Source organism: Callithrix jacchus, chromosome 4 (genome assembly GCF_049354715.1).
Source record: "Callithrix jacchus isolate 240 chromosome 4, calJac240_pri, whole genome shotgun sequence".
Taxonomy (NCBI): domain Eukaryota; kingdom Metazoa; phylum Chordata; class Mammalia; order Primates; family Cebidae; genus Callithrix; species Callithrix jacchus.
Window position 1 is genome coordinate 6,602,973 of NC_133505.1, and position 12,046 is coordinate 6,615,018.

General features: G+C 42.9%; 1 protein-coding gene across 12 annotated transcripts in view; it reads left to right on the forward strand.

Annotated features, from left to right (window-relative positions):
• The window catches only part of LOC128931694 (uncharacterized), an 818,901-nt gene that overhangs the window by 10,773 nt on the left and 796,082 nt on the right, over positions 1 to 12,046 (forward strand). For all 12 annotated transcript variants that reach the window (XM_078368202.1, XM_078368204.1, XM_078368205.1 and 9 more), the window contains one exon: positions 1,381 to 1,519. In XM_078368202.1, the coding sequence (XP_078224328.1) occupies positions 1,381 to 1,519 (139 nt within the window). The remainder of the gene's footprint in view (positions 1 to 1,380; positions 1,520 to 12,046) is intronic.

Below are 12,046 nucleotides of genomic sequence, written 5' to 3' on the forward strand. Positions count from 1 at the left end.
CTACCTGTGTTAGGGTTCTAACTGGTTTTCTTTCTTTCTTTTTTTTTCTTTTGTATCTATTTACTCTCCCCACTAGGCTTATAAGCATCACCAAGAAAAGATTTGCCCACAATTTACCTAATATTACAAGCAATGACTAGCACGTTGCTTTGTACAAATTAAGTACTTATTTTTAGTAAATGAATAAGTTGGCAAATGAATAATGTGGATCTACAGATAATCCTTGATAGGTGCATAAGATCTGGATAGAAGGAGGAGGGAAAAGCATATTATGACAGTTTTAGGGAGTGGAAAGCTCAGCTCCCAGGTTCGTTCCTGGAATCCAGGGTGTGCAAGAGGAAGACGGGACAGTGGTGAAGAAGGAACTCCATTCCGTTCCTTCATTCAGCTGATGAGAGGCAGAGCCTCCAGCCATGTTGGTAATGACCTTTATTGCTTCTCTGATGACTGCAGCCTGGTCAGCCTGGGCTTGTCTGGCCATGCAGCCTCTCCAAGCCAAGGACGCAGCGGTTCACTTTAGGCAGAAGCTTGTAATTAGTATGCTCTCTGTGTTCCTGGACAGAACAGATGTCTGTATGCTTTTTCTGCTTAATTATGATGACAGGTTCTTGGTGATCCAGATCCAGTCTCACATGTTTTGAAATACCATGGCTGGGAAATTCTGTCTGGCTGGTTCTGAGGCCCAGTCTTCCCCTTTGCAGGGACTATTTGCTCTGCCGATTAGTATGTACAGAGGGGGTGGGAGGCTGGAGTGGTGGCGGCCCTTAGACTTGCCAAGGTGGAGTAGTTGATTGGAGGGAGTCCTGGGCATGGTCTCCACAGAAATCTATATGCTTTTCTGTATTCTGTTCTCCAGTGACATCAATGGGACCTTTTGCTGATCTTGTAAATACACTCTACAAGAGAATATTTGGCCTGTGAAGTAGTTTCTCTTTACAGGTTTCTCTTTGGAAGGGAAAATGTATTGGTTGCTACTTATTATTAGTGAATTAGTCAATAAGATTATTTCTTGCAACAGAGTGATTCTGAGGATGGTAGAGGAAACAGGATTGGGCTAGAGAGGAGAAACAGGTCCAGAATCTGAAAAGCTACCCAGGATCTCAGAACGGTAGATTTCCGTAATGTCTGTTTCCATAATGTTTTTGAGAAGCAAGCTGAGGGGAGGATCCTGAAGAGGTAGATAAAGTGCATCTATTGCTTATTTATGTGAGGAGTCCTCAAATGACTAAGTTGGGAGACATAGAAATTATTCTGGGTGCTGCATGGCATGGCTTGTGACTATCTACACATATTACACCTCTTTTCTCTTACCTCATCTTAACTCCCTACATTAACCCCTCCCCGATTTTCACCCAGTTCTGTTGCTTTTTTGCCTTCCAGACACATCTGGCTTCAGAGACATGCAGTGAGCCCAGCTGTACCGGGCTCTGTGCTGAGAAGGTGGCCCACACTTGGGGCTTAATCATCTGTGGTTGCTGTCTTGAAATCTTAATAATCTTCTCCTTGAAACTTGCATTTTGTAAGTGAAGTCTGATGGTAAAATAGACCCATGTGCTGGGGTTGGAGCCTCAGTTTACATGTGGTCCACCTCCTGCTTTCTTTGTAATGGGAGTACAACATTAAATAGCAAAAACAAAAACAAAAACCCCGACTTTCTTGGGTTGGGAGCGAGATCACAGAGGAAAGGACAATGATGTTTTCCTTCTTTTTGGGCAAGTGGCTCTGCATTTCTTCTTTGCATGTGTTTTTATTTTTTTTTTAGCTAGATCCTCACTCTGTCACCCAGGTTGGAGTGCAATGGCATGATCTCGGCTAACTGCAACCTCCACCTTGCTGAGTTCAAGCAATTCTCTGCCTCAGTGTCCCGGAGTAGCTGGGATTACAGGCAAGTACCACCACACCTGGCTAATTTTTGTATTTTTAGTACAGATGGTGTTTCACCATGTTGGTCAGGCTGTTCTCGAACTCCTGACCTCATGATCTGCCTATCTTTGCCTCCCAAAGTATTGGGATTACAGGTGTGAGCCACTGCGCCCGACCGTGGTTCTGCACATTTCTTTGGCACCAAGCTCTGTAAATTATGCAGCCACTCCTTAATGTATCAAATGAAAATCTGCTTCTGAGCATTTATGTAACTCCATTTTCCTGCTAGGAATGCCCTCCCGTAATTCTGTGTATTCAACTCCTGAGTACTCTTCAACGCTGAGTTCTAGTTTTATTTCTTTTCTTTCGCTTTGTTTTGAGACAGAGTCTCGCCCTGTTGCCCAGGCTGGAATGCTGTGGCATGGTCTCGGCTCACTGCAACCTCCACCTCCTGGGTTCAAGCGATTCTCCTGCCTCAGCCTCCTGAGTAGCTGGGATTATAAGTGCCTGCCTCCTCGCCCAGCTAATTTTATGTATTTTTAGTAGAGATGGGTTTCACCACGTTGGCCAGGCTGATCTCGAACTCCTGACTTCGTGATCCACTTGCCTCAGCCTCCCAAAATGCTGGGATTACAGGTGTGAACCACCACATCCGGCCCCATTTTCTTTAAAGAAGTTTTGTCACTGATAAATCATTACCATGAAATATTTTTTATAGAATTCACTTGATAAATCAGCATCACTATATTGCGGTGTGTAAAGAGACACTTGTTTTCTGTCCGAACCCTGCAATTAACTATTGTATGCAGCAGGGGTGGAGGTGGGGATGGGGGTTGATATTCAAAATACTGGACACCTGGTTCAGCAGGAGCAAGGAACAATCAAAATGGATCTTGGCTGCAGAATGGATGCAGGGTCTTGGAAGTCCCCTACTGTGCTGGTTATCACTTTGGTAGTTGCTGGATGGGGACCTAGGAGGTCCCAAGGGAAGGCCTGGCACAGCTGGGACAGCAAGGCAACATTTGAGATGAGCCGCTACTTACCAACTGACATGAATGTGCAGTCGGGCATCCTGGAAGGCCATATGGTAGCATCCCAGTTGAATGTCAGCCCTACTGGTTTGACTCACTGACAAGATTCTCAGTGGTGTCTCCAGTTCTTAGTTCCTTCAGCTGTGAAATGAGTAGGTTATAATAAGCCATCAAACCCTCAACTGTTGATTACCTGTGATGGTCAAGACTCTGTGCTAGATAATATTGAGATTCACAGACACGTAGATTCTTTCCACCAGAGGTTTCTAATTAAATCTAGCCTTGGAAATAAGACGTGCATAAATGATTGATACGAGGTAGAAAGTATCCTAGGAAAGAAGCAGATAAGCGGCTGATGGAGTTGAAAGAGCTGAGAAGTTACTCTGATTTGGTGGAAATGACATTGATCTGGGAAAGCCTTGAGAAAAGTGAGGCCAACGATCTGGGTCTTGAAATATACGTGACATTTAAAAACTCACGACTATGGAAAGGAAAGTCAGAAAGTACTAAAGGAATGCTCACTGTGGATCCCCATTGCTCTAGAACCCGTGAGTCTTCACTTCTGGGCTTCGGTTTTTCCTTTCTTTATCTGCTCTCTGTGCTTTAATCAGGTTTGAAGCTTCAAGTGTCTCTCGTTCTTGTTCCTGGCACGTGCTCGGTAAATGGTTAAGGATTACAACGACTACTGCCTTAAGCTCTATGTTCTTCCTGAAAATGGAGACATGGTGTGTCAGGATTATCATCTGGGATCATGGCTAAAGTCTGGAGGATGAATCCTTTATAACCAGTTAGAATCATGTGAAAATGGACTAGTGTGTGTGTGTGTGTGTGTGTGTGTGTTTGTGATCTTACTGAACGCTAAGATTGTGGGTTTAAACACAGGCTTTGGCTTCAGGTGTGCTTTGTGATCACAACAGAGAAGTTATCATAACAGGGCTTAAGTATCAAGAGCAATATTATTGTTTGAGACAAAAACATGCATATATGTTGATTAGGCATAGAAGTATGTAGATGTTATTCATACTTCTGTCTGTCAAATAGAGTCAGTAATTTTTGGTTGTTTCTCAAAAAGCTAAACCCTATTCATTTGCCTTCTGGGCTAGGTTGTAGCTAGGCCTGTTGCACCGAAGTCTCAATGATGGAGGAATAGGTAAAATGTGGAAGCACATCACTGAGATGAGGCAAGGACTTTGTCTTATGATGACAAGGGCTTGAGTGCTGGCCTGGCCTGTCTCCCCTTGCCAAACTTACCTTGGTATATGTGGCAACATGCCTGCAGTTCTCAGCTCCTCTGCCTTGGTGAATTCCTTGCTTCACCCTGGCTGCTGAGTCCATCAGACTTCAGGCAGGCCTCTGGAGCACTAAGGGTGAAAGTCAACATATGCATTGCCACCATGAGTGTTTGAACTCAGGCAAATCTGCGCCTTGCTCCACTTACTGATTCGAAGTTACATGAAGTTGCAACAACTGAACTGATTTTGCATTCTTTGCTCATTCTTGAGCCTGGATTAGCCTGTGTGAGCACTGGCCTAACTCACTTCCACCATTACTGATTGTATCAGGGGCAAGTAGCAGAAATTAAACAGAGAATCAAAGATTTAGAATGTGTCAGATTATCTGCAGTTCTGCTCTTAGAACATGTGCTCTTACTCTTGTGATTTTATTCAAGACCATTGCTTGGTAGAATGCTGGGGAAGTACTGATTCCTTTGTTCTAATCTTTTGCTCATCAGATAATTTTCTGATTTATCATGAAGGATAACCTGGGCAAGGCTCATAGTTCTCAGGCTCACTCTCACAGACTTATGTAGCTCCTAAAACCATTGCAGACTTAGGCATTCAATTTTGAATTTTAAGAAAGGTTGGCGAGGACTGAGCTTACTTATAATTTGTTTGTGTCCAAAGTTCCTGGTGAACCACCGAATAATGTCTGGTTGGTCTCATACCCATTGGAGGGGATTCTGTGTGGCAGGACACAAAACTGGCTGGTTCACTGGAATACTGTGATTTCACCAGCTCTAGGGTAGCCCATTGCTCAAGAAAGGCCTTTCCTAGCTTCTGTTTAATTTCGGAAATACTTCCGAGTATTTTTTTTTTTTTTTTTTTTTTTGAGACAGAGCCTTGCTGTGTTGCCCAGGCTGGAGGGCAGTGGTACAATCTCAGCTCACTGCAACCTCTGCCTCCCGGGTCCAAGCGATTCTTGTGCCTCAGCCTCCCAAGTAGCTGGGACTACAGGCATGCACCACTGAACTTGTCTAATTTTTGTATTTTTAGTAGAGACGGGATTTCGCCATGTTGGCCAGGCTGATCCCAAATGACTGACCTCAGATGATCTGCATGCCTCGGCCTCCCAAAGTGCTGAGATTACAGGCATGACTCACTGCACCTGGCCCAATGATTCTTTAGATTTGTTGGTCAATAAAGCGCCTAAAAGCATTGAGAAGATTGACAACAGAGGCAACAGGACCAGAGAAGAACTTCTGCATTAAAGACAGCCAACTTCTCACTCTCTCTTTATTTGTGGCAAGTATAAATGCCATGAGTATAAATATTAGCACAATCATTCTACTTCATAAGATTAATGGGTAGCTCAAAAAGTTTGATCATGTCCGTACATCTTGGGGAGCAAGTGACTAAGGATTTCTTTCTTTTTGAGTTCTATTTTGTAGTAAAACCTGATAGTTTAATGAATGAATTCTTTTATTTCTTGGAATAGAAATATTTTTACAACTTAAAACAACTTAATGTACTTTTCTCAGCTTGTTTATTTCTCAGCTTCTTTTGGCTCCAAATTTGTCAATTGCATATAGAAGCCGTAAAAAAGTCCAGCTAACTAAAATGGTAGACCATGTATAAAGGAACTTCTCTAATTTCTAGAGGAATTGGTGCCAAAGGCTTCCCCTATTCTAAATTGATGCCATGGAGACAAATCTTATGCATAAGCTGGGTGACTTTCTTTCTTTCTCTCTTTTAAAGCAAGCATCCAAATGCTTGTTCTTCAAAATATTTAGACAACCAAAATATAAAACCAATTTCGTAGTGTAGCAGTTCAAGTAGTTTCTGGGGGAATAGTCAATAATCAGAGAACATTAAAGGTTAACGGGGACATGTTTTAAAGAGGAGGTAATCATTGGTGCCTAGAGAGACCTTTGCAAGATTCCATCACCAGTTAGAGACAAAACTTAACTAAGACCTGTATCTCCTGATTCATAGCCTAGTTCTATTTTCACTGCTTCCTGGTGTGGTGTCTGATTCATATGTGCTACACTGAGAGAGAAGGGGGTGTCATTAGTCATCTTTTGCCCAAGGTCCACTCAAGCTTGATGTAATAAAAACAGCACAGGAGAGGAGTGTGTCACTGTTATAATGCCCATGTGACCACCAAGACCATAATGGAGAAGTGAAACTTTGAATGAATCTTTCTTGCAGAAAGATGGAAATTTGGAGAGCAGTTTGATTGAGACAAGTTAGGAGCAGTGCTGTTAATGAGGCTCATCACATATAAAGAAAGTGGTTAGATAATGCTAGCTAGGCAGGGTTCTCTGCATTCAGGAAATAAGAGGAAAGAGTGTCATGATTTGCATGCTTTGAAATTTATCGACCTAATTCACCAAAAGTTCATCAAATCTCCATATGCTCTGTATTGTGGAGTCATTTCAGCTGCTGTAACCACTGTCACACCTTTTGCAAGATGACAGAACATGGGCATAAGGACCACATCTTTGGGAGTATTTAAATAGTTCTACCATCAAATGTGAGTCAAAGTGATATCTGTGTATGGAACCTGGAATCTTGGCATTGGAGGAAATATTAAAATCCTGCCCATCCTTCTTCCTAATTCAGATGTCCCTTAGTGAGATCCAACGAAAGTTAAGATTCATTTTTTTCTAGCCCTAAGATTCTGTTCTCTAACATCATCAAATCAGTCCCCCTTTCTTCTTCTTCTTTTTTTTTTTTTTTTTGGAGACAGAGTTTAGCTCTGTAGCCCAGGTTGGAGTGCAGTGGTGCAACCTCAGTCCACTGCAACCTCCGTCTCCTGGGTTCAAGGAACTCTCATGCCTCAGCCTCCCCCGAGCAGATGGAATTACAGGTGCCTGCCACCACACCTGGCTAATTTTTGTATTTTTACTAGAGATGGGGTTTCACCATGTTGGCCAGGCTGGTCTCATACTCCTGACCTCAGGTGATCTGCCCATCTTGGCCTCCTAAAGTGCTGGGATTACAGGCATGAGCCACTGTGCCCTCCCCCTTTCTTCTTAGTTCTAATTATTCCTTTTCTTGCACTGATGTTTTCACCTCTAGGTTTCCTTCTTTTATGCTTCATTCCCCTTTTAGCTTTCTTTCTTCCACAATCCTCCCACTTTAGGTTAGTTTAATTCCAAAAGAATGTATTAAACAACAGTATCTAGAAAACATTTATGCAGATTTTGTGGAAGATATTAAGGAATTCAAGGTACAATCTCTAGTTTGTCCTATAAGATTAAAACTAAGAGAAATAACATGACATCAAACATCTAAATAACATTTCCAAAGCAATGGATGACCCATTGTAGGGATGTGACTGAAGCAGACACTGAATTCTAACAAGGCGCCTCAAATTATGTAGATCCTCAGTATGTTTGCTGAATGAGAGAAAGACTTATTGAATATAAAGGAAAGGTCAACTCACAATAAAATTATTATGATCATTACTGGTAAAGGGATAAGCTGGAAAAACTTTTTGCAACTTTTTCAAGTTTCCATTGGGTCCTCCCTCTTCTGTATGTTCTAGCCTCACAATCTGAGGCTGGTATTTATGTTATTTCTTCTTGTCTGTTTGCTGAAATTATAGTCTTTTTCCAAGTCTGAATTCAAAGGTTATCTCATTTGGGAGATAGTCCCTAAACTGCTCCAACTAATAAAGTCTACAGGGTAAGCTGATAATTCCTGCATCCCTCTCCACATGTCCCTCTCTCCTGTACTACTCTTGGGTTGAGAAGTCCAGATGAAACTTCCAAAAATCTATTTTGTTTTAAAAAAATTACTATATTGAGTATGTGCTATGTAATATCACAGCATAAGCTGTGATAATACGAAAATAAATAAGTCATGACCTTACATTTAAGAGCTCATTATCTAGTTTGGAAATTCATGCAAGTACCTACATAGCTCAGAGTGATAAGGGCTAAAATAGAATCAGGGTGTGTGCTTGATAACTAATTTGCGTATTCCCAATGTGAGAATAATTAGTTTGAAACTGAAGCAGATGATAGCGTTCTTGTGAAAAATTAAAGTGAGTGAAGATTATATTTAAGAATCCCTACATATCAGAAGGGTCTATAGTTTGAAGTTACCCAGTAAGCAACTACTGCCACATCAGCAGCCCTGTGACCAGCTCCCTTCGGAGGAGGGAAGAGACTGTGACTTGCTCCTGCTGGAGGAGAGAAGGGGAAGCCGTTGTATGGCTGGGATTCTCACACCTGTGTATTCTCACTTCGCAGGGTTGGGGTTTTCAGGGTGGAGGGCTTGAGTGAGCGAGTCCCATTTTCAGTTCTGAAGATGCTCTGCCAAGAACTTGATCACAGCAATAGCCAAATCAGGAAATGTGTGCAATGTCTGATGTTGCTGAGCTGTTGTACTTCTACTAATTCTACACTCTTGGAACAGGAAATGTGTCCTAAATGTTAGAAATCATTTTAGTAAAAATAATTTTGAAGTAAATCTATTGTATGTCAGAAAGAAAGCTCAGGTGAGAGGCTAGGCAGAAGTCTGAAAAGGAAGTAAAGGACAGTAAAGGGGCTCGGAATGTAAGTCTCAGAGCACTGGGCTTCTGGTCTCAGAAGGGCAAAGAAGACTCACGGTTGCCAAGGGTCACCTTGGAGATCCCCGCGCTGGAGTGCGGAGCAATCCTCAGCCTCAAGGTTTATCTTTCCTGCAAGTAGGTGAACAAATAATTCACACAAATGAAATTAAGAGGACCAGTAAGCATGTGATGAAAACATTGATTCCCTTGTTAGCCAAGAAGAGTTTTATATCCTCCTTTTTCCAAACCCTTAGCTATGGGCTTCACACCACATCCCTCCGATCTCTGCCTCTGTTGTCACATGGCACCTCCCTGTGTGTGCCTCTGTTCTCACAAGGTGTTTTTCTCTTCTTCTTCTTTTTTGTTGAGATGGAGTCTCGCTCTGTCACCAGGCTGGAGTGCAATGGTGGGATCTCGGCTCACTGCAGTCTCCACCTCCCAGGTTCAAGTGATTCTCCTGCCTCAGCCTCCCGAGTAACTGGGACTACAGGCATCCACCAAGACACCTGGCTAATTTCTGTATTTTGAGTAGAGATGGGGTTTCACCATGTTGGCCAGGATGGGTTCGATCTCTTGACCTCATGATCCGCCCGCCTCAGCCTCCCAAAGTACTGGGATTACAGGCGTGAGTCACTGCGCCCGGGCCCGTTTTTCTCTTCTTGTAAGGACGTTAGTCATATTGGACAAAGTCTCACCCTAATTGATGTCATTTTCTCTCAATCACCTCGGCCACGACCCTATTTCCAAATAAGGTCACATTCATATCTTTTGGGGATTAGGATGTCAACATATGTTTTTGTGGGGGACACAATTCAAGTCATAAAAGCAAACATCATAGTTTATCATCTTTTTTTTTTAAATCTGATTTTTGATGGCCATATATGATTCCATTTTATGGACTCAGCATAATTATTAAAATATCCATCAAAGTGGAAAAACTAAATGATTATGCTGTTCTGGTGATGGTTTGTAAAAATGTACACGTTTTTAGTTTTATACTGTTGGTGTGCACATTAATTGACTCAATTCTCTTACTTCCAATAAGAGATGTAGCTTAAGAATCAGGCTGGGAGATGATGTCTTCTCCATAGGGGTGAGTGAAAGTTCATTTTGCGTCTATTTTACAAACCCTCAAGCTCTGGGCCTCTGATAGCTATATAGGAATTTTACAGTCTTTGGGATAGAAAATAGAGTTAAAGACAGCCAAGTAGTAAGCAGAGAAAACATTTCCTCTGTCCATTCCATCTCTAGCCTCAGAGACCCCAGGCTTGAGAACAGGATCCCTCTTGTAGGCACTGGTTGTCCTGGGCTGATGGCAAGTCTCTGTGTGCCCCCTTCTCTCCCATTCCATGTGCAGAAGAGTCCAGATCAGTGGCTGTTTTTTACACAACTTGGCTTTTGGAACCCAGCCTGAATCAAGTGAGCAGTGGCTCTGCAGGTGGACCTTCACAGAGTTTAAACTTTGGGGAATTGTGGACAAGAAACTACAGGGCTATTTTTCTTTTTGGTCTGCTGAGTCGCAGGATGGGTTAAAAAGCCCTTGTGAGCTTTTGTGACACTTGAGCCTTGACTGATCTTGAATTTACTACAGCATGTTAAGAAGAGGTGTTAATTTTTCGACTTCTTATGTTAGCTTGTGAGCTCCTCAAGGGCTAGAAATGTGCTGTATTTGTTTTTATAGTCATGTTCATATACTCAGCATTTAGGACTATGATCTCCATATATTGGTGGAACTGAACCGAAACGTTTGTGTTGAGGCTTCAGGAATATTGCTGTGACATTCCTTTTTTAATTTTTATTTTTATTTGAGACGGAGTCTTGCTCTGTTGCCAGGCTGGAGTGCAGTGGCGCAGTCTCGGCTCACTGCAACCTCCACTTCCTGGGTTCAAGCGATTCTTCTGCCTCAGCCTCCGGAGTAGCTGGGACCACAGGTGCATGCCACCACGCCCGGCTAATTTTTGTATTTTTAATAGAGACGGGGTTTCACCATGTTGGCCAGGATGGTCTTGATCTCTTGACCTTGTGATCCGCCCACCTCGGCCTCCCAAAGTGCTGGGATTATAGGCGTGAGCCACTGTGCCCGGCCACTCCTGATTTTTAGACAGTTCATCTGGGGACCACTTGAAGGGGCTACCCAGGTTTCCCTTTGACCTAGGTAATACTCAAGGCCAATTTTCCCTCCCTTCTTGTATCTCACCCTTCTTGTATCCCACCCATTAGGCTTTCTGTATTCCTGCTGTGCATTCTGCCCCTGAGGGTCTCTGGTGCCCTTAAAATACACCAGTGAGCGCCTGATGCCACATCCAAGCTGTGCTATTCCTGGAAAGGGAGAGGCAGCCTCCACTGAGCAGTGCAGGCCACCCCTATGCCAGCTCACCAGAAGTTTGGCACATGGGCGGGGAGTATACCACATTACTCTTTTCTCTCTTCTGGAAAGACACAAAGTACACACACAGTTTTGCTTGGGGAAACCCTCAATTTTCCTGTTCTTTTGGGTGGGGGCTGGTGTGGAGTTGAGCCTTCTTTGTCTCCTGGGCCCCTCAGTGACATTGCTTAAGATCGGTGTCAGGTAGTTCTACTGAGAAAGATGGCCCAGCCCAGGCTCCGACCCTCTGGTATAGCCTGTTCAGATGATTTTGTCAGCATTGTCGATGGGAAAGCACAGCTGAGTTTTAATGATGAGTTCTAATGGTTGGGGCTGCTCTGTTAACAATGGGATGGGAGATCCCGTTTCAGGTGAGAGATCACTGATAACAGAAAAGTGGTTTCTTTTTATTTCTTCATTGTTTATAGACTCTGAGCAAAATTGCCAAAGGAGGCATCTTCATTTTTCAGAAATAACACCTTGGTGCCATGTTGGAATAGAAACTCATGATTCATAAATGTAATTGGGACAGAAAAACACAGCGAGCTGTGGCATCACTTTCATTTTTTGCAATAATCAAGCAGCAAAACATCACTACTTGGGGGGCTGAGTGATGAAACAGTATGCTTCCAATTAGAATGCCTTTTTCTGTAGGATCCTCAATTGTGCCTAGGTGTGTGAAGTGATATTACACAGGCTGCCCAGATAGGAGAAAGATCTGGAGTGACTTCAGCCTTTGCTTTGGGTGTGAAGATTAATTGTCTTAATGATTTTCCAAATGGACAGTAAGACAGTTTGAGAATCCCACTCTCCAGAGAGCTTCTCAAAACCACCTCTTTTTCTGTTATCAGAATATTAAACCACATCTGCTCAGGACCCAGACTCCTTGCTCTTCTTAAACACACCTGCAGACATGAACTCATGCATGTGCATGCATTTACAAACATACATCATTGCCTAATGTATTCTCTGAAGATTTTCTGTAGCCATACTTGTTAAGATTAGC